At 40.0% G+C, this 26,163-nt stretch overlaps 1 protein-coding gene across 10 annotated transcripts in view; it reads left to right on the top strand.

The window, feature by feature from the left end:
* The window catches only part of SPECC1L (sperm antigen with calponin homology and coiled-coil domains 1 like), a 147,930-nt gene that overhangs the window by 97,283 nt on the left and 24,484 nt on the right, over positions 1–26,163 (top strand). For all 10 annotated transcript variants that reach the window (XM_017889747.1, XM_017889741.1, XM_017889743.1 and 7 more), the window contains one exon: positions 1,048–1,150. In XM_017889747.1, the coding sequence (XP_017745236.1) occupies positions 1,048–1,150 (103 nt within the window). The remainder of the gene's footprint in view (positions 1–1,047; positions 1,151–26,163) is intronic.

Here is a 26,163-nt window from a genome sequence, read left to right as displayed (position 1 = left end):
GTGCTGGGATTACAGGCTTGAGCCACCGCGCCCGGCCTAGCCACAGAATTTTAATCCCCAAACTTCTACAGTGTTTTACTTACTATCATTTAGTAAACTCTGAAGTTCCTTTAGGGGATAGGGGCACTGTGTTGTTCACCTTCAATTACCTACTGCTTGCACATTGCCTGGCACAATAGTGCTCCATAAGGAGATGTTGAATAAGTGAGTTTACAGAGAAATTCCATTTTTGAGCAAGGCAAAATTCTAACTGCCTAAAATCAAAAAACAGTGTACAACATAGCACTAAATACATCTGAGACATTTCATGGAAGTTATAAATATTGTCCATGTTTATTGCCATTTTTTGTCTGTTTGCTTCCCCCATTGTAGACCCCTTGAAGGCAAGAACTGTTATGCCTTAGAATCCTGCACCTTGCATAACCTTACCCTGTATATTTTACAATAACTAATTTTTAAAATGGTGAGATGATAAAGGACATGAATGGTTATTTTATTATTTTTTGAGACAGTGTCACTCTTGTTGCCCAGGCTGGAGTGCAATGGCGTAATCTCATCTCACTGCAACCTACATCTCAAGGTTTCAAGTGATTCTCCTGCCTCACCCTCCCAAGTAGCTGGGATTGCAGACACCCGCCACCATGCCCAGCTAATTTTTATATTTTTATTAGAGATGGGGTTTCACCATGTTGGCCAGGCTGATCTCGAACTCCTGACCTCAGGTGATCTCTCTACCTCAGGCCCCCAAAGTGCTGGGATTACAGGCGTGAGCCACAGTGCCCGGCGCATTTTATTAATTTTAAATGCACTTTGTACTGTCTTTGCCACTTTCTATGTGGGTGATGAGTATAGAGTCCCTTTCTTCAGTTAGCAGAGAATTCTGACAATAGTGCATCTATGGGGCCATAAACTAAAAATCAAATGTATGAAAAACTATGTCTTGCCTTTGTATTTACATTTCTCCTGTTTAAAAATGCAAACTAAGACTTTTCTCTTACTCTGGTAGCCAAACAAAATATGTTTCAACTTTGGGTTACTTGTTTTCAGAGAAGAAAGGAAAGACCCTCTCTCAGCATTGGCCAGAGAATATGGAGGATCAAAGAGGAACGCCTTGCTGAAGTGGTGTCAGAAGAAAACAGAAGGCTATCAGGTAATCGTATGATTCTTTTGTCCCATGTGAGAGTAATTGCCAAATCAACTGCTGGAGTGTCGTAGCTTACTACCTGTCACACATTAGAAATGATAAGTCCTGACCAGGCATGGTGGATCACACCTATAATCCTAACACATTAGGAAGCTGAGGCGGGTGGATCACTTGTGCTCAGGAGTTCAAGCCTGGGCAACATGGCATAATGCTGTCTCTACAAAATAAAATAAAATCAGCAGGCGTGGTTTTGTGTGCCTGGAGTCCCAGCTACTTGAGAGGCTGAGGTGGGAGGATCACTTGAGCCTGGGAGGCAGAGGCTGCTGTGAGCCGATCAAGAAGAAATGATGAGTCCTATACAGAATGTTAGGAACACATTCTCAGAGTCCAGCCGTAACTTGACTATCACTTGGATGAAGTAAGTTTGTTACCTTTCCACAGCACCCAATATTTCCAGTATTACTCATCTGTTGTAGCACTTTCTTATTTAAGTCCAGGTTAAATGCTTTTTTAAAGTTACATTAAATATAACTTTGGAGAGTGAACTCTAATTCTCCATACAAAAGGGAAACCTGTAGAATTCATCCGTTCTGCTAAAAAATACAATTTCGATTTCTAGTGTCCTCACATACAGTATTAGTTACAGAGATTCTCCCCAGCTTGCAGCTGATACTCTTGATTGCATTTCATACTTGGGCACAAATGCACAGAAGTACAACACAAAAAGGGAATGGAGTTCTATGTTCCTGATCTCTTCACATCAGACCTCACCTCACCAAAATGGCATAAAAGGTATAGCTACAACATTAGTATACAAATTTCATGCGAAAGAGGTAATAACGTAGTAGAGGAACAGATTGATTAAGAAGATCTGCCATTAACAGGTCCCTTTTGGGTGAATTTGTACATGACTTTAAGTGATGATCCTCAACTCATTTAAGATTAAAGAGCCAAGCATATTGCAGTGGACATACAGAAAAGTCATGATAATCATTGAGGATTTACTAAGACTCTCCATGTCTCAGCTTCAAGCCAGTGGCAAGTAAAAAAGAGAAGAGAAAATAATTTTTAAAAAAAGAATCTCCATGCCAGTTTCCGCTGGCTAACAAAGGAGATAAGTAGTGTTGGTAAAGATGCGGAGAAATGGGTAAGCTTATGCTTTGTTGGAGGGGACCTATAAAATGTTGTAACTGCTGTGGAAAATAGTATGGCAATTCCTCAAAAAAGTAAACAATTACCCTGTGATCTGGCAATTCCACTTCTGGGTGTACACCGAAAAGAATTGAAAGCAGAGATTTGGAGAAATATTTTAGGCACACCCATTTTCGTGGCAGTGTTATTCACAGTAGCCAAAAAGTGGAAGCAACCCAAGTGTCCGTCAATAGATGAATGGATCAGCAACGTGTGTTATATGATCGAATGGAATACCATTATTCCTTAAAAAGGAAGGACATTCTTACACATGCTACAACACGATGCACATTGAAGACATTGTGCTAAATGAAACAAGCCATATACAAAAGGACTAATACTACATGATTCCAATTATATGGAATACCTAGAGTTAGTAATATTTATAGAGACAAAAAGTAGAATGATGGTTGCCAGGGGCTGGGGGAGGGAAAAAAGAAAGGGAGTGGTATACAGTTTAGTTTTACAAAATGAAAAAAGTACCAGAGATGGATGGTGGTGATGGTAGCACAATCATATGAATATACTTAATGCCACTGAACCATGTACTTAAAGATGGTTAAAATGATTTGTTATGTTTATTTACCACAATAATAAAACTCCATTGCAAAAAGGAAAAAAAGAAATGATTGAGATAAAACCAGATAGATAACCAGCAAGGGAATAGAAGACTTGAATAGTACTGTATACTAAGCAGACCTAAAGACATTATACAACACTGCACCCAATAATAGCAGAATACACATTCTTCTCTCAGGTGCACATGGAAGATTGCAGGTTAGGCCCTATGTTAGGTTTTAAAACTAGTCTCATTAAATTTAAAAAGACTGAAATTGGCCAGATGCGGTGGCTCATACCTATAGTCCCAGTATTTTGGGAGGCCAAGGTGAGAGGATCACTTGAGCCCAGTAGTTTGAGACCAGCCTGGGCAGCCTCAGGAGGCCCTGTCTCTACAAAGATCAAAATGAAATAAATGAAAAGATTGAAAGCATGTAAATGTTCTTCATTTTTTTCTGATCACAATGAAAGATTAGAAATTAATAGCTGAAGGAAAATTGGAAAATAAGTGAAAATTAAAGCACACACTTTAAATAACCAATACAAAAAATTAATCACAGGGGAAATTAGAAAATACTCCGAGAACAAAAATGAACACAGCATACCAAAATTTATGGGAGGCAGTGAAAGCAGTTCTCAAAGGGATTGATTGATTGATTGATTGATTTAGAGACAGAGTCTTATTCTGTTGCCCAGGCTGGAGTGCAGTGGTGCGATCTCGGCTCACTATTATTCCTAAATAGGTTATTCTTTCTGATGCTGCTATAAATGGAAATGTTTTAATTTACTGTTACTGTAAATGCAAGTGAATTTTGTATATTGATCTTTCGTCTTGCAACTTTTCTGGATTTACTAGTTCCAAGTTTTTATGTGAATTCTTGAAGGTTTTCTAGATATAAGCTGGATGTGATGGCCTACACCTGTAGTCCCAGCTACTCAGGATGTCAACATGGGAGGACTACTTGAGCCCAGAAGTTTGAACCCAGACTGGGCAACATAGTGAGACCCCATCTCTTAAAAAAATCTAGATATAAATCACATCATCTGCAAGTAGAGATCATTTTACTTATTTTCCTATCTGGATGCCTTTTGTTTCTTTTTTCTTGTCTGTCTTAGCTAGAACTTGCAGAAAAATGTTGAATAGAAATAGTGATAAAGAACATTCTTTCTTGTTCCTGATCTTAAGGGGAAAGCTTTCAGTCTTCACCATTAAGTATAATGTTAAAGCTGTGGGTTTTTCTTTTTTTTTTTTTTTTTTTGAGACAGAGTCTCACTCTGTCACCCAGGCTGGAGTGCAGTGGTGTTACCAGCTTACTGCAACCTCTGCCTCCCGGGTTCAAGTGATTCTCATGCTTCAGCCTCCCAAGTAGCTGGGATTACAGGTGTGTGCCCCTACACCTGGCCAGTTTTTGTATTAGTTAAAGATGGAGTTTTGCATGTTGTCTAGGCTGGTCTTGAACTCCTGGCCTCAAGTGATCTGCCCGCCTTGGCCTCCCAAAGTACTGGGATTACAGGCATAAGCCACTGTGCCCAGCCAACTGTGGGTTTTCATAGGTACCCTTTCTTAGACTGAGAAAATTACCTTTTATTCCTAGTTTGTTGAATTTTTTAAAATCATAAATGGTTGCTGGATTTTACCAAATGCTTTTACAGTGTGTAGTGAGATGATCATGTGTTTTTCCCCTTTATTCTAACAATATGGTATTAGGAGGCACAAGTCTAATATACTGAAAAATACAAAACATTGCTGAAAGAAATTAAAGAAAATCTAAATAAATGGAAAGACATCCCTTGTTCATGGATTAGAAGTTTTGATACGTGCTGCAACTTGGATGAACTTTGAATAATTTATGCTAAGTGAAAGAAGCCAAACATAAAACTTCAATCTAAAAAGGCTTCCACACTCAGGCCTGAGAAGTCTCATGCTTTTTGAACAGCAGGAACGTGAATGCTGGCAGTTTCAAGTTGGTTATAGATTTGAAACCTCAAGCATAAATGAAAATTACACACTTACTTTTTTTTTTTTTAAGAAAGAACATTTTTTATTGAGATGTGCCACACAAGATACAATTCATCCACTTAAAATGTACATTTCAGTGGGCTTTTTTTTGTAAGTGTATTCAGAGTTGTATAACCATTACCACAACCAGTTTTAGGATATTTTTACCACTCCATCAAGAAATCCTATACCCATTAACAGTCATTCTCTATTTACTACAGGCAACCACTAATCTACTTTCTATCCTGTAGATTTCTTTATTATGGACATTTCTTATAAATGGAATCACACAATATGTGGTCCTCTGTGACTGACTTCTTTCACTTAGCATCATGTTTTTAAGGTTCATCCATGCTGTAGCATATACTAGTACTTCATTCCTTTTTGTGGCCAAACAATATTCCATTGTATGGCTATGCCACATATTTATCCGTTCTTCTGTTCAAGATGGTGTTTGTGTTGCTTACACTTTTGGGGGAGTTATTATATATGTCACTGTTATGAACTTTTTTTTTTTTTTGACATGAGGTCTCACTATGTTTCCCAGGCTGGTCTGAAGTGATCTTTCCACCTCAGCCTCCCAAGTAGCTGGATCTACAGGCACATCCCACCCTGCCTGGTTTGTTGTAGACATTTGTGTACAACAGATTTTTACATAGACATAAGTAGTTTTCTCATCTTCTTGTCCATCTTCTAGCCTACTACCAAAGTGTTTTTGAAATTGATCTTGTTACTTCTCTTTAAGCTGCTTCATTTGTTTCCCCTTTGTCATTTGGTTAAAGTCCATGATCTTGGCTTGAAGAGGCAAGACTCCATAGTTTATTGAACATTTTAATTTTAAACCCACTCCTTGATCTGTGAGCGGCAGAATGGATGTTATATTAGCAGACAGGAAAACAACATTAATCTCCTTGTATCATCGCTAGAGCTCCTGACTGACTGGTTACATTGTCAGTGAGCAGTAATATTTTGAAAGGAACAGTGGGCTTAAAATGTTCAATAAACTATGCTATCAGCAGATGTACTGTCATCCAGGCTTTGTTGTTTCATTTACAGAGCACAGGCAGAGTAGATGTAGCGTAACTCTTAAGGGCCCTAGGATTGTGGGACTGGTAAATGAGCATTGGCTTCCACTTAAAGTCACCAGCTGCTTAGCCCCTAATGACAGAGACAGCCTGTCCTTTGAAGCTTTGAAGCCAGGCATTGACTTCTCCTCTGTAGCTATGAAGGTTCTAGATGTCATCTTCTTTTAATAGAAGGCTGTTGTATCCACATGGAAAATTGTCGTTTAGTGTGGCCACCTTCATCGGTGATCTTAGCTAGATCTTCTGGGTAGCTTTCTGCAGCTTCTGTATCAGCACTTGCTGCTTCACCTTGCACTTGTATGTTATGGAAATGGCTTCTTTCCTTCAATATCATGAGCCAACCTCTGCTAGCTTCAAACTTTTCTTCTGCAGCTTCGTCACCAATCTCAGCATTCATAGAATTGAAGAATTAGGGCCTTGCTGTGGATTCAGATTTGGCTTAAGGGAGGGAATGTTGTAGCTGGTTTGATCTTTTATTCAAAGCATGAAAACTTTCTTCATATCATCAGTAAGGCTGTTTTGCTGTCTTACCATTTGTATATTCACTGGTGTAGCACTTTTAATTTCCTTCAAGAACTTTTCCTCTGCATTCACAACGTGGCTAACTGGCACAAGAGGCCTAGCTTTTCAGCCATTTGACTTTTGCCATGCCTTTCTCAATTAGCTTAAGCATTTCTAGATTTTGATTTAAAGTGAAAGATGTGCGAGTCTTCCTTTTACTTGAACACTTAGAGGCCATTGTAGGGTTATTAGTTGGCCTAATTTTAATATTTTTATGTCTCAAGTAGTAGGGAAGCCCAAAGAGAGGGAGAGAGACAGAATAACTAGTCAGTGGATCATTCAGAACACACAGAATTTTACAGATTAAGTTCACTGTCTTATATGGGCACAGTTCATGGCACCCGAAAACAATTACTATAGTAACATCGAAGACCACTGGTAACAGTTACAATAATAATGAGAAAGTTTAAAATATTGCAAGAATTACCAAATTTGACCCAGAGACATTGAAGTGAGCACATACTGTTGGCAAAATGGTACCAACAGACTAGTTTGATACAGGGTTGCCACAAACCCTCAATTTGTAAAAAACACAGTATCCATGAAGCACAAGAAGATGAAGTACCATCTAAGGTGTGTCTGTATTTTCTTCCATGCTGTTAGGTGTCTTCATATAACCTAAGTTTTAAATTTTGCTAGACAATAACTTAAGTAATTTTAGAACATTGTAAATTACTTCCGCCTTGAAGGATCGCTTATGCTTTGAGACCAGCCTGGGCAACATAGTGAGATCTTCTGTCTACTAAAATTTTTTAAAAAATCGCCAGGCATGGTAGCAGTCCTCCCACCTCAAACCAGCTATTTGGAGGGCTGAGGCAGAGGGATTACTTGAGCCAGGAAGTTGAGGCTACTGTGAGCGATTATCGCGCCACTGCACTCCTGCCTGGATGACAGAGCAAGACCCTGTCTCTGAAAAAAAAAATTTTACTCCCTCTTTGATTATAGAACTTTCCCATGGATCAAGTTGATTAAATGGAGATAATTCAAACATTAATTTAAGTCAATTATTCCATGCCTCTTGGGTTCTTCTATGTTTACCTTAATATAGAGACAGAATTATATATACACACAAATCAATTAATAATTTGAAGTTTTTTCCATTTGGTACTTAAAATGCAGGGGGAAATATGATATAGGATAGTTAATCATACATAAGGAAAATTCTTTTTGTACACTTGACAGTCTTTGCTACAAACCCAATTATCTGCTTTCTTCCTATGGACACTTTGATGACACATATGTATTGCTTGTGAGAGGCAGTTGGCTTTTGTTTCCTGTGAGACAGATATCTATCTGTTCCTTCCCTTTAGAAGCAAAGAGCATACTGGTTCTTTCATTTCAAGATCTGTAAATTAAAATTGGACAGCCTGAAATGCATAATCTTTTTGTTTGTTTGTTTGTTTTTGATAGGGAGTCTTACTCTGTCATCCAGGCTGGAGTGCAATGGCACAATCTTGGCTCACTGCAGCCTCCATCTCCTGGGTTCAAGCAATTCTGCCTCAGTCTCCACAGTAACTGGGATTACAGGCGCCTGCCACCATGCCCAGTTAATTTTTGTATTCTTAGTATAGATGGGGTTTCACCATGTTTGCCAGGCTGGTCTCGAACTCCTGACCTCAAGTGATCCGCCCTCCTCAGTCTCCCAAAGTGCCAGGATTAAAGGCATGAGCCACTGCACCTGGTTTGAAATGCATAATCTTTTAAAACTGAAAGCCATATCTAATAGTGCTCTTAATTTGTCAAGAATCATATGAGAAGTGTCAGTGCCCTTTCCCTGTCTAGCTATAAATGGATGATCATGCCCATCCTTTGGAGCCAGCAGTTTTGGTTCAGTACTTTGGTCTCTTGACTACTCACAGTCTACAGAAAAGAGCAGGTTGTGACACTTATCTCGTTTATGAGAGCAGAAGCTGTTACGTGACACTTAGCACATACTGCTCCCAGAGGCCCCAGATGGATCATTAATGCTTGGAACGTGCGTGCTTTATGAAGAAGCCGTCTAATCAATGGAGATAGATTCCCTAATACCCATATCATCTTTCGTTAACTCTCTTAAGAGTCACCCTAAAATTACTGTGCTGATCACTGTAATTTCATTAAGCATCCATTACAAAACAAGCCCTTATGAGTTTAGCTTTTATTTAACATTTTTCTCTTTTAACTTGTGCCCTGCCATTTATCATACATTGAAGCTTTAGAATAGTAGAATATTCATGTTGAAAATGTCTTGGCATTCTGGTTTATTATCAGGTTTACAGATCTGGGACTGAAACCCCCCACAAGGATAAATGGCTGCCTCAGGGGTGTCTTGTGAGTCCAGGGCATTATGTAACCAGCTTTCAGTACTATTGCTTTAAGGGTTGGGTCTTCCTTTTTTTTCTCTTTTTTAAAAATCAGTGCCTGTGTTTATACACAATTATGTTTTTTATTTAAATTTGGGACTAACTAATAATTTTTAAGAGCTTATCGTGAGAAGTGGTAATCCAATTCCCTATTTCCTTATCTTTAAAATTTCTGCTGTTCAGAGACAACCACTTTTAATTTTTTTAGCTGTTGTCTTTAGGGGTTGATGGTACAAGGTTGATAATACAAGAATAACCAACTGAAATAGGGAAATTATTTATACTTTCAGTAAACTTTTCTTTGGTTTTAGATTTTATATCTAAGAGCTTGTGTTGCATCACTGTTTTCTTGCTCTGGAAAACCCTAACTGAATGTAATCAAGATGCCCCTAAAGGTTGATTTGAGACCTTTATTTTGAATGAAAAATCTCATTGTTTTCTGATTAAATGCTAGACCTAGAAATGGATTGGTTAAATCTAAAGAATAATGAAATCACTTAATCTAGTACAAAATAGTTTTAATAAACGAACAAAATATTTTAGTACTGCCTGAAGTAGTTTAATCTCAGATTAACATTGAGAATACAGTTTTATTGGGGGATGTACTTCATTAATATGTGGGCCACTGAAGAAAAGATTAGATATTTCTTACTGGAGATAAGTAGAATTAAAAGAATTAATGGGCTGGAATGGGTTTAGCAGGTATATATTTATGTGTTATGCTTTACTTGCATTCTAAGCTCTTTTTCCTAATATAAAAGCTAATAATTGGCTGGGCGTGGTGGCTCATGCTTGTAATCCCAGCACTTTGGGAGGCCAAGGCAGGCGTGTCTCGAGTTCAGGAGATCAAGACCATCACGGCTAAGATAGTGAAACCCCATCTCTACTAAAAATACAAAAAATTAGCCGGGCATGGTGGCGGGCACCTGTAGTCCCAGCTACTCAGGAGGCTGAGGCAGGAGAATGGCATGAAACCAGGAGGCGGAGCTTGCAGTGAGCCAAGATCACGCCACTGCACTCTACTCTGGGCAACAGAGTGAGACTCTGGCTCAAAAAAAAAAAAAAAAAAAAAAAAGCTAATAATTTATCAAATAGTAAGTTCTGTGTCAAGTAGTGTGCTGAGTGTTTAAATAGAAGTTATGGAAAAACGATAGTTTCTATTCTCAGGAAGTTTATAGATTAGTCAGTAAAAAAAAATATGAGTAATTAAAACTTAGTAAAGTAAAACTTTTGTTTATGGTTATAAAAGAATATCAGACCAAATCTCTGACGAGACTACTGTAAAAACTGTTTAAAATACAAAAATAAATATCTTTGAAGGTACTGGGGACTAACCAAGGCAGCCAGGTCAAATTAGGCAGGAGCCAAAATTGTAGAGAAAAATTCTATTGAGTCAGAGCCCATGTTTACCCCTGCTTTTTTCCCTTAGGGCGGTGGCTAACTTTTCACATGGGATAGAGGCCAGACAAAGCAGTGGTCCAGAGTTTTTTTCAGAATCACTGAGTAGCAGGACTAAAATTTGAATTGAGGGATTCTAAGGCAGCCAAGATGTTGAGGGCCCGAGATCCCAGGAAAAAGACAACCTCAAGAGTAATGAGGCCGGACATGGTGGCCCATACCTGTAATCCCAGCACTTTGAGAAGCCGAGGTGGGCGGATCATGAGGTCAGGGGATCGAGACCATCCTGGCTAACACAGTGAAACCCCATCTCTACTAAAAATACAAAAAATTAGCTGGGCACAGTGGCGGGTGCCTGTAGTCCCAGCTACTTGGGAGGCTGAGGCAGGAGAATGGCGTGAGCCTGGAGGCAGAGGTTGCAGTGAGCCGAGATCACACCACTGCACTCCAGCCTGGGCGACAGAGTGAGAGTCCGTCTCAAAAAAAAAAGAGTAATGAACTCAGCCAACATGGTGGCACATGCCTGTAGTCCCAGCTACTCAGGAGGCTGAGGCAGGAGGATTGCTTGAGCCCAGCAGTTCAAGGTTACAGTGAGCATTGATCACACGACTGCACTCCAGCCTGGACCAACAGAGTGAGACCCCATCTCTTTGGGAAAATAAAGAGAAAGAGAGAGAAAGAGGATAATTAACTCAACATTTGACTTAGCTTTTGCTGTTAAGGTATTTTTCAAATTCAGAAGGAGAAATTCAGTAGAGAGCTATTACCAAAGCCTAAAAAACTTAAGCACAGTTTTTGTTCTTATAGGAGTAGGTAGACAAAAAAATTAGATTTCAAGGCCAGCCAAAGAGGAATGACCATGGGAAATATTCCAGGCCTTTGGTTGAGACCTCAAAAGAATTATGTCCTACAAATAAAGGTTGACCAGAAGGTATCAGCTTGAAATCCAACTTCAAAATTTTGATTGGATGAGGTGATCAGCCCTTATTCTAGTTACCTGCCAGGAGAAACTTAGCCTCTATACTCTTTGAAACATGGTATCCTGCATTCCATCAAAATACCAGGCGTGACCAGGCACAGTGGCTCATGCCTGTAATCCTAGCACTTTGGGAAGCCAAGGTGGGAGGATTACTAGAGGCCAAGAGTTCAAGACCAACCTGGCCAACATAGTGAGACCCTGTCTCTATAATTAATTAATTAACAACAATACCAGGCATGCCAATAAGCGGGATCAAATGAATGAAAATCAAGAGAAAGAATGAGTAACAGGAAAAGAAGAGGTGATCCAGATATTGGAACTCTTAGATTTTTTAAATAACCAATTTATGAGTTTAAGGAAACAGATGAAGAGAGAGAGTTTTACCAGAGAACTGGAATCTGTAAAATAGAATCAAATGAAAATTTTATTTTATTTTTTGATTTTATTTTTTGAGACAGAGTTTTGTTCTTGTCGCCTGAGTACAATGATGCGATCTCGGCTCATTGCAACCTCCGCCTCCCAGGTTCAAGTGATTCTCCTGCCTTAGCCTCCTGAGTAGCTAGGATTATAGGCACCCACCACTATGCCTGGCTAGTTTTTTTTTTGTATTTTTAGTAGAGATGAGGTTTTGCCATGTTGACCAGGCTGGTCTCTTAACTCCTGACCTCAGGTGATCTGCCCACCTGGGCCTCCCAAAGTGCTGGGATTACAGGCGTGAGCCACCGCGCCTGGCCAAGTGAAAATTTTAGGACTAAGAAACACATTAGCTTGAGTTAGGAACTCCCATACATGTGTTTCACAACGATTCAACACAGAGAAGATTTGTGAATTAGAGGATAGATCAGTAAGAAATATCCACAGTGAAGCACCGAGAAATGAAAGGATAAAAAAACATAGTGTAATGGAGACAAGGGACATAACAGAAGGGTTAAGACACATACAGTTGGGTTATACTAAGAGACAAGAGAGGGCTCGGAGCGTCATCATAAAGTGCTAAAAGTCAAGGACAGTGAAAAAAATCTTTACTTGCTAGAGAAAAAAGATACTAGGTTAAGAGGAATAATAAGATTGGCAGCTGATTTCTCAATAGATAACAAAAAGAGGATTTGTCAGGCCCATTCTGAAAGACAAAGGAAGTTCTTGTAGCAGAAAGAAAATAATCCCATAGGGAAACAAAATTTCAGGAAGGAATAAAGAACAGTGGAAGAGTAAATGTGAAGGTAAATATATATGAATATTGACTGCAGTGTAATAAAAATATTGTATAAAGATATATGTAGGTTGAAAATTTAAGATAAAATGGTTCAAAAGTTAGGAGGGGGACAGTAAATGTAATTAAGGTGTTGCAAGGCCTTTGAATTTTTCAGAAGGTTAGGAAATTAATTTGCCATAGACTGAATAAGTGAAGGGTTGCACATTGTAAATCTCTAGGGCTGCACTCTGCTACAGTTGACATTGGCTGCATGGAGTTATTGAGAACTTAAAATGTGGCTATTCTGAATTGAGATGTGCTGTGATTATAAAACACTAGATTTTGAAGACTTAGAAGACAATATAGAAAAAAAGAATGTAAAATACCTCATTTAAAAAATACTGATTACATGTCGAAATGATCGTATTTTAATATATTTGATAAAATATANAAAAAAAAAAAGCTAATAATTTATCAAATAGTAAGTTCTGTGTCAAGTAGTGTGCTGAGTGTTTAAATAGAAGTTATGGAAAAACGATAGTTTCTATTCTCAGGAAGTTTATAGATTAGTCAGTAAAAAAAAATATGAGTAATTAAAACTTAGTAAAGTAAAACTTTTGTTTATGGTTATAAAAGAATATCAGACCAAATCTCTGACGAGACTACTGTAAAAACTGTTTAAAATACAAAAATAAATATCTTTGAAGGTACTGGGGACTAACCAAGGCAGCCAGGTCAAATTAGGCAGGAGCCAAAATTGTAGAGAAAATTCTATTGAGTCAGAGCCCATGTTTACCCCTGCTTTTTTCCCTTAGGGCGGTGGCTAACTTTTCACATGGGATAGAGGCCAGACAAAGCAGTGGTCCAGAGTTTTTTTCAGAATCACTGAGTAGCAGGACTAAAATTTGAATTGAGGGATTCTAAGGCAGCCAAGATGTTGAGGGCCCGAGATCCCAGGAAAAGACAACCTCAAGAGTAATGAGGCCGGACATGGTGGCCCATACCTGTAATCCCAGCACTTTGAGAAGCCGAGGTGGGCGGATCATGAGGTCAGGGGATCGAGACCATCCTGGCTAACACAGTGAAACCCCATCTCTACTAAAATACAAAAAATTAGCTGGGCACAGTGGCGGGTGCCTGTAGTCCCAGCTACTTGGGAGGCTGAGGCAGGAGAATGGCGTGAGCCTGGAGGCAGAGGTTGCAGTGAGCCGAGATCACACCACTGCACTCCAGCCTGGGCGACAGAGTGAGAGTCCGTCTCAAAAAAAAAAGAGTAATGAACTCAGCCAACATGGTGGCACATGCCTGTAGTCCCAGCTACTCAGGAGGCTGAGGCAGGAGGATTGCTTGAGCCCAGCAGTTCAAGGTTACAGTGAGCATTGATCACACGACTGCACTCCAGCCTGGACCAACAGAGTGAGACCCCATCTCTTTGGGAAAATAAAGAGAAAGAGAGAGAAAGAGGATAATTAACTCAACATTTGACTTAGCTTTTGCTGTTAAGGTATTTTCAAATTCAGAAGGAGAAATTCAGTAGAGAGCTATTACCAAAGCCTAAAAAACTTAAGCACAGTTTTGTTCTTATAGGAGTAGGTAGACAAAAAAATTAGATTTCAAGGCCAGCCAAAGAGGAATGACCATGGGAAATATTCCAGGCCTTTGGTTGAGACCTCAAAAGAATTATGTCCTACAAATAAAGGTTGACCAGAAGGTATCAGCTTGAAATCCAACTTCAAAATTTTGATTGGATGAGGTGATCAGCCCTTATTCTAGTTACCTGCCAGGAGAAACTTAGCCTCTATACTCTTTGAAACATGGTATCCTGCATTCCATCAAAATACCAGGCGTGACCAGGCACAGTGGCTCATGCCTGTAATCCTAGCACTTTGGGAAGCCAAGGTGGGAGGATTACTAGAGGCCAAGAGTTCAAGACCAACCTGGCCAACATAGTGAGACCCTGTCTCTATAATTAATTAATTAACAACAATACCAGGCATGCCAATAAGCGGGATCAAATGAATGAAAATCAAGAGAAAGAATGAGTAACAGGAAAAGAAGAGGTGATCCAGATATTGGAACTCTTAGATTTTTTAAATAACCAATTTATGAGTTTAAGGAAACAGATGAAGAGAGAGAGTTTTACCAGAGAACTGGAATCTGTAAAATAGAATCAAATGAAAATTTTATTTTATTTTTTGATTTTATTTTTTGAGACAGAGTTTTGTTCTTGTCGCCTGAGTACAATGATGCGATCTCGGCTCATTGCAACCTCCGCCTCCCAGGTTCAAGTGATTCTCCTGCCTTAGCCTCCTGAGTAGCTAGGATTATAGGCACCCACCACTATGCCTGGCTAGTTTTTTTTTTGTATTTTAGTAGAGATGAGGTTTTGCCATGTTGACCAGGCTGGTCTCTTAACTCCTGACCTCAGGTGATCTGCCCACCTGGGCCTCCCAAAGTGCTGGGATTACAGGCGTGAGCCACCGCGCCTGGCCAAGTGAAAATTTTAGGACTAAGAAACACATTAGCTTGAGTTAGGAACTCCCATACATGTGTTTCACAACGATTCAACACAGAGAAGATTTGTGAATTAGAGGATAGATCAGTAAGAAATATCCACAGTGAAGCACCGAGAAATGAAAGGATAAAAAAACATAGTGTAATGGAGACAAGGGACATAACAGAAGGGTTAAGACACATACAGTTGGGTTATACTAAGAGACAAGAGAGGGCTCGGAGCGTCATCATAAAGTGCTAAAAGTCAAGGACAGTGAAAAAAATCTTTACTTGCTAGAGAAAAAAGATACTAGGTTAAGAGGAATAATAAGATTGACAGCTGATTTCTCAATAGATAACAAAAGAGGATTTGTCAGGCCCATTCTGAAAGACAAAGGAAGTTCTTGTAGCAGAAAGAAAATAATCCCATAGGGAAACAAAATTTCAGGAAGGAATAAAGAACAGTGGAAGAGTAAATGTGAAGGTAAATATATATGAATATTGACTGCAGTGTAATAAAATATTGTATAAAGATATATGTAGGTTGAAAATTTAAGATAAAATGGTTCAAAAGTTAGGAGGGGACAGTAAATGTAATTAAGGTGTTGCAAGGCCTTTGAATTTTCAGAAGGTTAGGAAATTAATTTGCCATAGACTGAATAAGTGAAGGGTTGCACATTGTAAATCTCTAGGGCTGCACTCTGCTACAGTTGACATTGGCTGCATGGAGTTATTGAGAACTTAAAATGTGGCTATTCTGAATTGAGATGTGCTGTGATTATAAAACACTAGATTTTGAAGACTTAGAAGACAATATAGAAAAAAAGAATGTAAAATACCTCATTTAAAAAATACTGATTACATGTCGAAATGATCGTATTTTAATATATTTGATAAAATATATATAGTTTTGAGTTTTTCAGTGTGGCTACTATAATATTTAACATCACATATTAACAATTAAAGTAATAAAAGAATGGAAAATAAGAGGCTAATAGAAGATAAATAGAATATTAATACTTGATTCATCCAAAATAAGGCAGGAGAGAAAAGGAACAAAGAACTAAGGGTATAGTAATAGATGTGAACCCAAATATGTAAAAATCACATTATAGGTAAATAGGCTGAATATTCCAGTTAAAAGACAAAGATTTTCAGATTAAAAACAATAGACCCAACCATGATTTGTGTACAAGAGACTCACTTTAAATGGAAAGACTGAAAGTAAAAGAGTTGGAAAAGATGTACTATGCAAGCACTAACCAAAGGACTGCTGGAAGAGCTATATTAATTTCAAAGCATCATTTCTCAGAAAGAAATATTACTAGAGATAGAGATTGTCCATAATGACAAAGGATCAAAACAATAACAATAGCCAAGGCACTCTTAGAAAACAACATTGGAAGACTTCATGCTGCCCAGTAAGACTTTATAGGCACTTAGAGCACATCGTAAATTCATATGTATCAGGTAACATAGCCCCAGAGAATATAAAGGAAAACTGATAGAACTAAAAGGCAAAATAGGCATATTTGGAGATTTTAACACACTTCTCTCATTAACTAATAGAAAAAGCAAATGAAATTTAGTAGAGCTATGGAAGATGTAAGTAATGCTATTAAATACTTTGTCCTGACTGATCTATAAAACACTGCACCAGACAACAGTGGATTGCACATTCCTTCTAATTGGCCACAGTATATTCATCAGAATTGGCCACATGCACTCTCAGAAGATTTCAGTGAATTAAAGTCCTTCAGAGTAAGTTATCAAAATGGAGGGGAAAATGTGATCTAATCAAAGTAGATGAACAAAAGCATTTGATAAAATTTAACTCCTGTTTATTCGTTTCAAAAAAAAAAGCGCCACAGAAAAATTTCTAACAAACTGGCAATAAAGGGACTTTTCAAAAGATGATAAAGGGCATCTACAAAAAATAATATTTATAGTGAACATTAAGCTTAATGGTGACTTATTGAAAGCTTTCTTCCAGAGATGAGGAAAGAGACAAGACCCTGCTCTCATCACTTCTATTCAATGTTGTATGTAAAGCTCTATTGGGAGCCTGAGGCAGGAGGATCCCTTGATGCCAAGGGTTTGAGACTTGCCTGGGCAACATAGTGAGACCCCCGTCTCTACAAAAAGTTAAAAAATAAAGTTCTAGTCAGGGCAGTAAGGCAGAAAGAGAGGTAAGAGGTATAACAATTGGGGCCGGGCACGGTGGCTCAAGCCTGTAATCCCAGCACTTTGGGAGGCCAAGGCGGGCGGATCACGAGGTCAGGAGATCGAGACCATCCTGGCTAACAACGGTGAAACCCCCGTCTCTACTAAAAAAATACAAAAAACTAGCCAGGCGAGGTGGTCGGGCGCCCTGTAGTCCCAGCTACTCGGAAGGCTGAGGCAAGGAGATGACGTAAACCCAGGAGGCGGAGTTGCAGTGAGCTGAGATCTGGCCACTGCACTCCAGCCTGGGTGACAGAGCGAGAAACTCCTCTCAAAAAAAAAAAAAAAAAAAAAAACAATTGAAAGAAAGAAAATAAAATTATATTTCCAGACATGAGTATGGATGTAAGAAATACTAACAAAGATGCAATGTAAAATATGGCAGCATAGCGAAGGCGAAAATAATTTCAGTGGGATTTTATTTTTTTTTTTTTTTTTTTTTGAGACGGATTCGCTCTGTTGCCCAGGCTGGAATGGCAGTGCGGCTATCGTTGGCTTACTGCAACTCCAACCTCCTGGTTCCATGCATATCTCCTGCCTCAGCTTCCAGTAGCTGGGACTACAGGCGCCTGCCACCATGTTCCGGCTAATTTTTTTTTTTGTAGTTTTAGTAGAGACTGGGTTTAACATGTCAGCCAGGATGGTTCTCTATCTCCTGACTCACGATCTGCCTAACCTCGGGCCTCCCGAAAGTGCTGGATTATCAACAGGCATGGCCCACTGCAGCCTGCCTCAGGATCAAATTTTTATTAGCGTTTAAAAAATAAATTATAGCTAGACTTGTATGCCCTGCAGCAGATAGACATCAGAATGCCTGATTTTTAAAAGCTGATAATACCAAGTGTTGACAAGGAAGCAGAGGAAAAAGAACACGTTGCACCCTGCTGATACGGGCTTTAAACTGTTCTATGCCAGTTTGGAAAACTTTGGCAGTATCTGCTGAAGTTGAATAGTCTCCATAAGAATAAAAGCTGGAAACCAACCCAAATAATCATCAAGACGGTGAATGGATAAATGAATTGTGATAGATAAGGTATCTACCAAAACAAGCAAAAAAAAAGACAACTGTGCAACATGCAGCAGCAATGGATGAAATTCTCACACGATGTAATATTGGCTGAAGCCAGCCAGATGCACAGGAGTCTAAACTATAGTTCCATTTGAATGAAGCCAAAACAGTGGTGAGGTTAATCTTATTATGGATGTCAGAATAGTGTTATCCTTTAGGGGAATCGAGGAATCTTTCCTGGGATTCTGATTACCATTCTGTATCTTGATTGGGGGAGGCCGGCTACATGGTATATCACTTTGTGAAATTCTTTTACCTGTACGTATCATTTGGGTACTTCATGTATACTGAAGCAAAAATTAAGGGAAAAAAATTTTTTTGGTATTGTCAGGAATTTTGTCTCCGCTATTATCTGTGGTTTTGAGGTTTTTATGTCACATGTTTCTGATATTTTATACTTCTTCAATTTATCTCCAGATGATTTGTTAAGATTCATTAGATTTCCTTTTCTTTTCCTATATAAAACAAATAATTTTTAATACTGTATTCGTTTTCTATTACTATTGAAATTAACTACAAATGTAGTAGCTAAACCCACATATTTTCATCTTAGAGTTGTGTTAGTTAGAAGTCCAACATTGGCTCTTACTGGACTAGAAATCAAGTGTAGCAGAGTGTGTTCTCTTTTCTCTCAAGGCTTTAGGGGAGAATCTATTTCCTTGCCTTTTCCAGCTTATAGAGGCAACCATGTTTCTTGGCTTGTGACCCCTTCCTCCATCTTCAAAGCCAACAACAACTGGTCAAGTCATCACATTGCATCACTCTGACCGTAGGTTATCTGCTTTTAAGGCCTTGTGTGATTTGATTGGGTCCACCTGGACAATTCAGGCTCATCTTCCTCTCCTTAAAATTCTTAATCACATCTGCAAACTCTCTTGCCATGTAAATAAACATGTTCATAGGTTCCAGAGATTAAGACATGAACAGCTTATGGGCCTACCACAGATGTCTTATAAAGTTATCTTCTGAGAGTTGAGTTTCTCAGATTTAGTTGTTATTTTTTTTATAACTCCCATACCATACAACTCACCAAGTTGGACAGTTCAGTGGTTTTTAGTATATGCACATAATTAATTGTATAACCATCATCACAATAAATTTTAGAATATTCTCACCACCTCACAGCCCTAGGCAGCCACCATGGGTTTGCCTGTCCCAGACATTTCACAAAACTGGAATCATTTGTGGTCTTCTGTCATTGGAGTCTTTCACGTACCACATTTTTGAGGTTCTTCCACGTGGCATGTGTTAGTATTTCACTCCTTTCTATAACTGATTTTTTTTTGCAGGGGGGGGGACAGAGTTTCACTCTTATCACCCAGGCTGGAGAGCCAATGGCACGATCTTGGCTCACTGCAACCTCCGCCTCCTGGGTTCAAGTGATTCTCCTGCTTCAGCCTCCCGAGTAGCTGGGATTACAGGCACCCGCCACCACACCCAGCTTATTTTTTTGTATTTTCAGTAGAGACAGGGTTTCACCATGTTGGCCAGGCTGGTCTTGAACTCCTGACCTTGGGTAATCCACCCACCTCAGCCTCCCAAAGTGCTGCGATTACAGGCGTGAGCCACTGCACCCGGCCAGCTGAATGATATTTTATTGTGTGGATATATACCACGTTTTGTTGATCAGCTGATGGACATTTCCACTTTGGGCTTTGAGCTATTAAAAATAATGCTACTGTGAACACTTGTGTAGAAGTTTTGTTTGTTTTGTTTTTTTGAGACAGGGTCTCACCATGTCACCAGGCTAGAATGAAGTAGTAGTCACAGCTCACTGCAGCCTTAACCTGCCAGGCTCGAGCAGTCCTCTCACCTCAGCCATCCAAGTAGCTGGGACCACAGGTGCGTGTCACTACGCCTGGTTAATTTTTAAATTTTTTGTAGAGGTGGGGCCTTACTGTATTTCCCAGGCTGGTCTCAATCTCTTGGGCTCAAGCAGTCCTCCCGTCTTAGCCTCCCAAAGTGCTAGGATTACAGACGTGAGCACCATGCTTGGCCTTCTTTTTGTTTCTCAAGAGACAAGGTCTCACTGCTCTGCTGCTCAGGCTGTAATGCAGTGGTGTAGTCATAGCTCACTGTAGCCTCAAATTCCTGGGTGCAAGTCATCCTCCCACCTCTGCCTCCCAAATAACTATGACTGCAGGCATATGCCATCACACCCAGCTAATTTTTTTAGTTTTTTAATTGTAGAGTCTTGATATGTTACCCAGGTTGGGTTTAAACTCCTGGCTTCATTTGGTCCTCCCACCTCAGCCTCCCAAAATGCTGGAATTGTAGGCATGAGCCACTTAGCCCAGTTCATGAATAATAATATATATATATATTTTTTTTGGAGGCAAGAGTCTTGCTGTGTCGCCCAGGCTGGAGTGCAGTGGCGTGATCGCGATCTCAGTTCACTGCAATCTCCACTTCCTGGGTTCAAGCAATTCTCCTGCCTCAGCCTTTCAAGTAGCTGGGATTACAGGTGCACACCACCATGCCCAGCTAATGTTTGTATTTTTAGTAGAGACAGGGTTTCACCATGTTGGCCAGGCTGGTCTCAAACTCGACCTCAGGTGATCCACCCGCCTCGGCCTCCAAAGTGCTGATTACAGATGTGAGCCACTGTGTCTGACCAATAATACTTCTTAGTTTGTTGTTTACTTTTGATTGATTTGCCCTAAAATGGTAATTTGTGATACTTTTGTCTGGGTTTATATTTGTGTTTTGGGAGGGGGGTTGGGTTTCTTTTTTTTTTTTTAGGGAAAGGATCTATCTGCCTCTTTGCTCTACCACAGCCAGAAGTTTCCTAGCATGTGTCGTTTTGGGATTCTTTCTTATTTTCCCCACCCTCTTTCCTAAGCAAGGAAAAGAAGTAGTTACCTGTATTCTCCCAGAATTGTGTGTCCCCCTAGATTGAAGAATCAATAGAGTAAGAACTAGTGAACAAATAAAAATATCTCAGTCCTTCACAGCTTCCTTTGTAATAATACGAATAGGAGACAAATAGGAGAAAAAGGAAATGCTCTTTATAAATGGTATGAAGTATTAAGTATGGTGCTTGCTACCTGCACAGCGCAGGCATGAGATTGGTACTTGGTGTTACTCATACTCCCTTAGGCCACTACTCATTCCCACCATTTCAAAGCCTGTGGGTTGAGTAGATTCTTATAGAAAGGTGACTTTCCTGACCTAAAGAGATTGGGCCTGAAAGCACAAGTTTCTTCTGATTCTTCCTAGACACTACATACTGGAAAAGACAAGGGAATAGAGACACTTCCTTTTCACATGTGATCCCTCTTTCCCTTATGTGTCTAGCCTTGAGGGGGAATGTTATTTCTACTCATCCCCTACCCCACTTTAAAAAAAAAAAAAAAAAGGACTTTAGTTTCCTCTCTGGAAAACATTCCAGAATGCCACTCTTCCTTTTCTCACCCTTCCACCTTCCTAGCATCCTCTCTCCGTGAACAGTTAGGACTGGGCTAGGGGTGGGTGGGATGAGAAAGGTTAGAGAAAGCTGGGAGTTCTTCCAGTAGACAGAATGCCATTAAAATAATGCATTAGGAATTCCTCATAGTCCAAGCAGAGCTTAGTTGGTTTAATTTCCTCTTCTATAACTGGAATCTTAGGTCATAGGAATGACTTCCCAGAGTTAAAAAATAAAAAAAGGTGCTGGCAGTAGATAAGACTTTTGATCTGAATCAAGTCTAGGTTGAAAGTCTAAATCTTTTCATTTTACATTGTCACTTGCATGGAAACTAAGTATACAGAAAGATCTTATTGTTTGTAAATATCACTGTGTTCCAGGGGTTAAAAATACTTGAACAAAGGGGAACAAGAATGGCCAGCCTTGCCGTCCCACCCATTCTTTATGTGGACTGTGTCTATTCATAAGTTCTCCACAGTGAAGCAATAAAAACTCCTGGAGTCTAATCATTTTCTTTCCTGATGACAAGATATCTTCATCCAGAAGGCTCAACCGTTGACCAAGAGCTTCACATTTCTTGGAGCCACCAGGGAATAGAAACAGCTTGTATCTCAGGGCTTTTCTTGGGCCTGTTTTTTTGGGTTGTTTTTTTTTTTTTTTTTTTTTTTTTGAGTCAGAGTCTTGTTCTGTCACCCAGACCGAAGTGGAGCTTTCTCGGCTCACTGCAACCTCTGCCTCCTGGGTTCAAGCGATTCTCCTGCCTCAGCCTCCCAAGAAGCTGGGATTACAGGTGCGTGCCACCACACCCGGCTAATTTTTTGTATTTTTAGTAGAGACAGGGTTTCACCCTGTTAGCAAGGATGGTCTCGATCTCCTGACCTCATGATCCACCCGCCTTGGCCTCCCAAAGTGCTGGGATTACAGGTGTGAGCCACCCTGCCCGGCCAGGCCTGTGTTCTTTACTATACACAGCAGAAGTTAAGTGAAGGCTTTTCCGTCCCAGTGAAGTGAAAGAACTCTTTCCTGTTTTCAGGGCATTCCTTTTAATGTCAAACATAGCAGCTGGGAAACAACGTTTTCCCAGAATCACAATGTACTTACTGCATTCTGTTTAAACATGATCTTGATAGCTACTATTAATATCTATTTCCAGAAATTTCAGGGCTGTAATTTTAAAAATCAGTTGCTTGGTGCCATTACCATAAATGAGTTTGATCAGTGTATTTTGTGTGTGGTAGATGGGACTACTCAGTCAAGGCTTTTCTCCCCTGGCTGACACAAATTAGATCTTCCTAAACAGGAGAAGGAGTGGAGGCCTTGCATACAGTACCAGTCCTTAAATGTTCATTTCACTCCCCTCACTGTGAACATCTTTCAGAGCTGCATTCAGGACCAGTACGTTTGGATTTGGAAAGATAATTAGGAATGGCACCTGGCGGAGGCATGGTCTGTTGGCAGCAACAACAGTAGCTTGGATGTACCTCTTGTTACTTCACCAGCTAGATGGGCTACTGGAGGTGGTGGAGGTGGGCAGGCCTGAGCAGTTTGAATGGAACTCCAGAGGTTTGTCTTCCCTTTAGCTCAAGGTTTTGTTCCTTTTCTTGCATTCTTTTCTATTTAACTCCCACTAATGACATGGGGAAAACCTGCTGAATGTAATAAAATGGTTTGTTTGCCAATGCTCTTGGTTAGCTTTAAGATAATTGTCTCAGGATGCATTTCCTTAGATAAAATGTGAAGTACTTCATGTGAATCAGCACCCACATTCCATTCTCAGAAGTTAGAGGAAGTCAGACTTCAGACAGCCCCTAGGAATCACAAACCCAGGGCTTCCATTTCACATCTGCAAATCAGAAAAGGGCCATGCTTGCGTGAGACCATACAATTGGATCTCCAAGCTCCCAGCCACAGGCTCTTTCCACGGAGCTATCCAGCCTCCACGGCAGTGTCCCAGACTCTTCAGTAAGTTTCCAGTAAGTAGGTATTATTATTATGAGTAATGCTGAAATATAGAAATCAGATAAGTAACATTTTCAAGAGCTGCTTAATTATTTTGCTAAAAGCAGAATCATTACATTCTCTGGGTCAAATAATCTTTCTATATCATCTCAAACAACAGGCACAGTTCTTGACTTCTTGCATCATGAGAAATCATTGTTTTCTTGTGCTTCATCCACTTTGGATGGGATGACAACATAAGGATGTGGCCTCCACAGACAAGTTGGAGTTCAACAGGTTGATTTCATTAGATACATGATTGCTCTGGATTTTCACAAATGAGTTTAGCCTGAGGTCATTCTGGCAATTTATGGTGACCTCTCCATTTGAGAAGCAGGTTATTTGTAAAGATGCCCTGTTGCTGCGTCATGATAAATGATTATGGGAAGGGTAATTAGCCATTAGACAACGTAGGGCGGGGGAGAGAGAAACTAGTTTCCTTTCTGAATGCACTCTTTAGATTCAATGAAAGGAGACTGGTTATCTATAAACACCACCCAGAACTTAATGGCTTAACATAATGACGTCTATTTATATCCTGAGTCTACAGTTTGGGTGGGGCTTAGTGGGGATATCTCATCTCATCTCTGCTCTACTCAGCTCAGTGCCACTGGAGGTGGAACTAGCTCATGGCTCCCTCCCTCACAGGTCTGGTGGCTGTTGGTGGAGACTTTCACTAGATCTGTGGCCAGAGCACTTCTATGCAGCCTCTCCCATATTTGGCTTGCGCTTCCTTAAAATGTGGTGGCCACATTCCAAGGACAATTGTCGAGAGAGAGAGACAGGCATAAGCCACCCCACCTTTGATGACACAGTCTTAGAAGCCACGCAGCATCTGTTGTACTATACTGTTTGTCAGGGCAGTTACAAGGGGAAGGAAATAGGCGCCACCTTTTGATGTGGCACAGCAGACTTCTGAAGAGGATGTGGGGCCAGAAATACTGCTGTGGTCATTTTTGGAAAATCCACTCTGCCACAGAGACTGTTATCTCTTACTTAAGTAACTAGAGAAGCTAATAATGTGACACTGACCTGAAGGAACCTTATGATGCTTTTTTAATGTTGCCTCACAAATGAGAGGGCATCTGGGTAGATGAGGCAATATGAAGGTGAGGTTAAGTGGTGGTGTGGGGAAGAATGCTACATGATGTAAGCCAGGTGTGTTTGCAGCAGCAGCGCTTTCTAGTGATTCACCTAAGATTTAGCTTATACCCTGGAACACACAACATGACTATCTGCCAGTTAGTGTCCACCCGGGATATCTTCCATCAGACATCAGCTTTTCACCAGGGTCCCTTGGACTGTGCCTGGACTGTATCCAGTTCTGCCATGGTTTACACCTGTACTACATTCAGTTAAAAAGCTCTACAGAGAGAGACTGTGTGGTACCTAATTGTGTTTGTGGCCCTGGGCTTCCTTTTTTCTAATAGTTGTATTTAGGGCCGGGTGCGGTGGCTCATGCCTATAATCCCAGCACTTTGGGAGGCCGAGGCGGATGGATCACCTGAGATCGGGAGTTCAAGACCAGCCTGACCAACATGGAGAAACCCCGTCTCTACTAAAATACAAAATTAGCCAGGCATGGTGGCGCATGCCTGTAATCCCAGCTACTCGAAAGGCTGAGGCAGGAGAATCGCTTGAACCCGGGAGGCGGAGGTTGTGGTGAGCTGAGATCGCACCATTGCACTCCAGCCTGGGCAAAAAGAGCTAAACTCCATCTCAAAAAAAAAAAAAAAAAAAAAAATAGTTGTATTGAGGTATAGTTGACATATAATAAATTGTGTATATTTAAAGTTTACAATTTGATAACCTTTGACATGCATATACATATATGTCACATATATATACCTGTGAAAGCTGTCACCACATGACAGACACACCATCACCATGAACATTTCCTCTTCCCGTTTATACTCCCATCATCCTGCTTCTCCCCGACATCTCCCATCCCCACACAGCGACTGATCTGCTGTTGCTGTATATTGTTTGTATTTGTTATAATTTTACATAAATATAATTGTAGTGTGTACAATTTTAGGGGAGTTCTGGCTCCTTTCACTTAGCACATTGAGATTCATTCATGTCATTGTGTGTAACCGTAGCTCATTTCCCTTTTTTCCCTGAGTGTTAGTCCATTTTTTGGGTATACCACAATTATTAGGCCATTCAGCTACTGGTGGACATTTGGATTGTTTCAGTTATTGCTTATTGTAAGTAAAACTCCTACGAACATTCACGTGCAGGTGTTTGTATGGTGTCTTAGTCAGTTCAGACGACTGTAACAAAGTACCATAGCCTGGGTGGCTTATAAAGAACAGAAATTTATTTCTCACAGGCCTAGAGATTGGAAGTCTGAGATCAGGATGCCAGCATGGTGAGATTGTTATGAGGGCATCTTCCAGGTTGCAGACTGCCGTCTTGTGTCTTCACATGGTAGAGATAAAGAGAATGAGAGAACTGTCTGGGGTCCCTTTTAAAAGCACACTAATCCCGTTCATGAAGACTCTACCCTCATGACCTCATTA

Source organism: Rhinopithecus bieti, unplaced genomic scaffold (assembly GCF_001698545.2).
Source record: "Rhinopithecus bieti isolate Rb0 unplaced genomic scaffold, ASM169854v2 scaffold_19723, whole genome shotgun sequence".
In the NCBI taxonomy this organism is placed as follows: domain Eukaryota; kingdom Metazoa; phylum Chordata; class Mammalia; order Primates; family Cercopithecidae; genus Rhinopithecus; species Rhinopithecus bieti.
The sequence above is the reverse complement of the archived record's forward strand: the minus strand, read 5'-3'. Positions and strand labels throughout refer to the sequence as shown.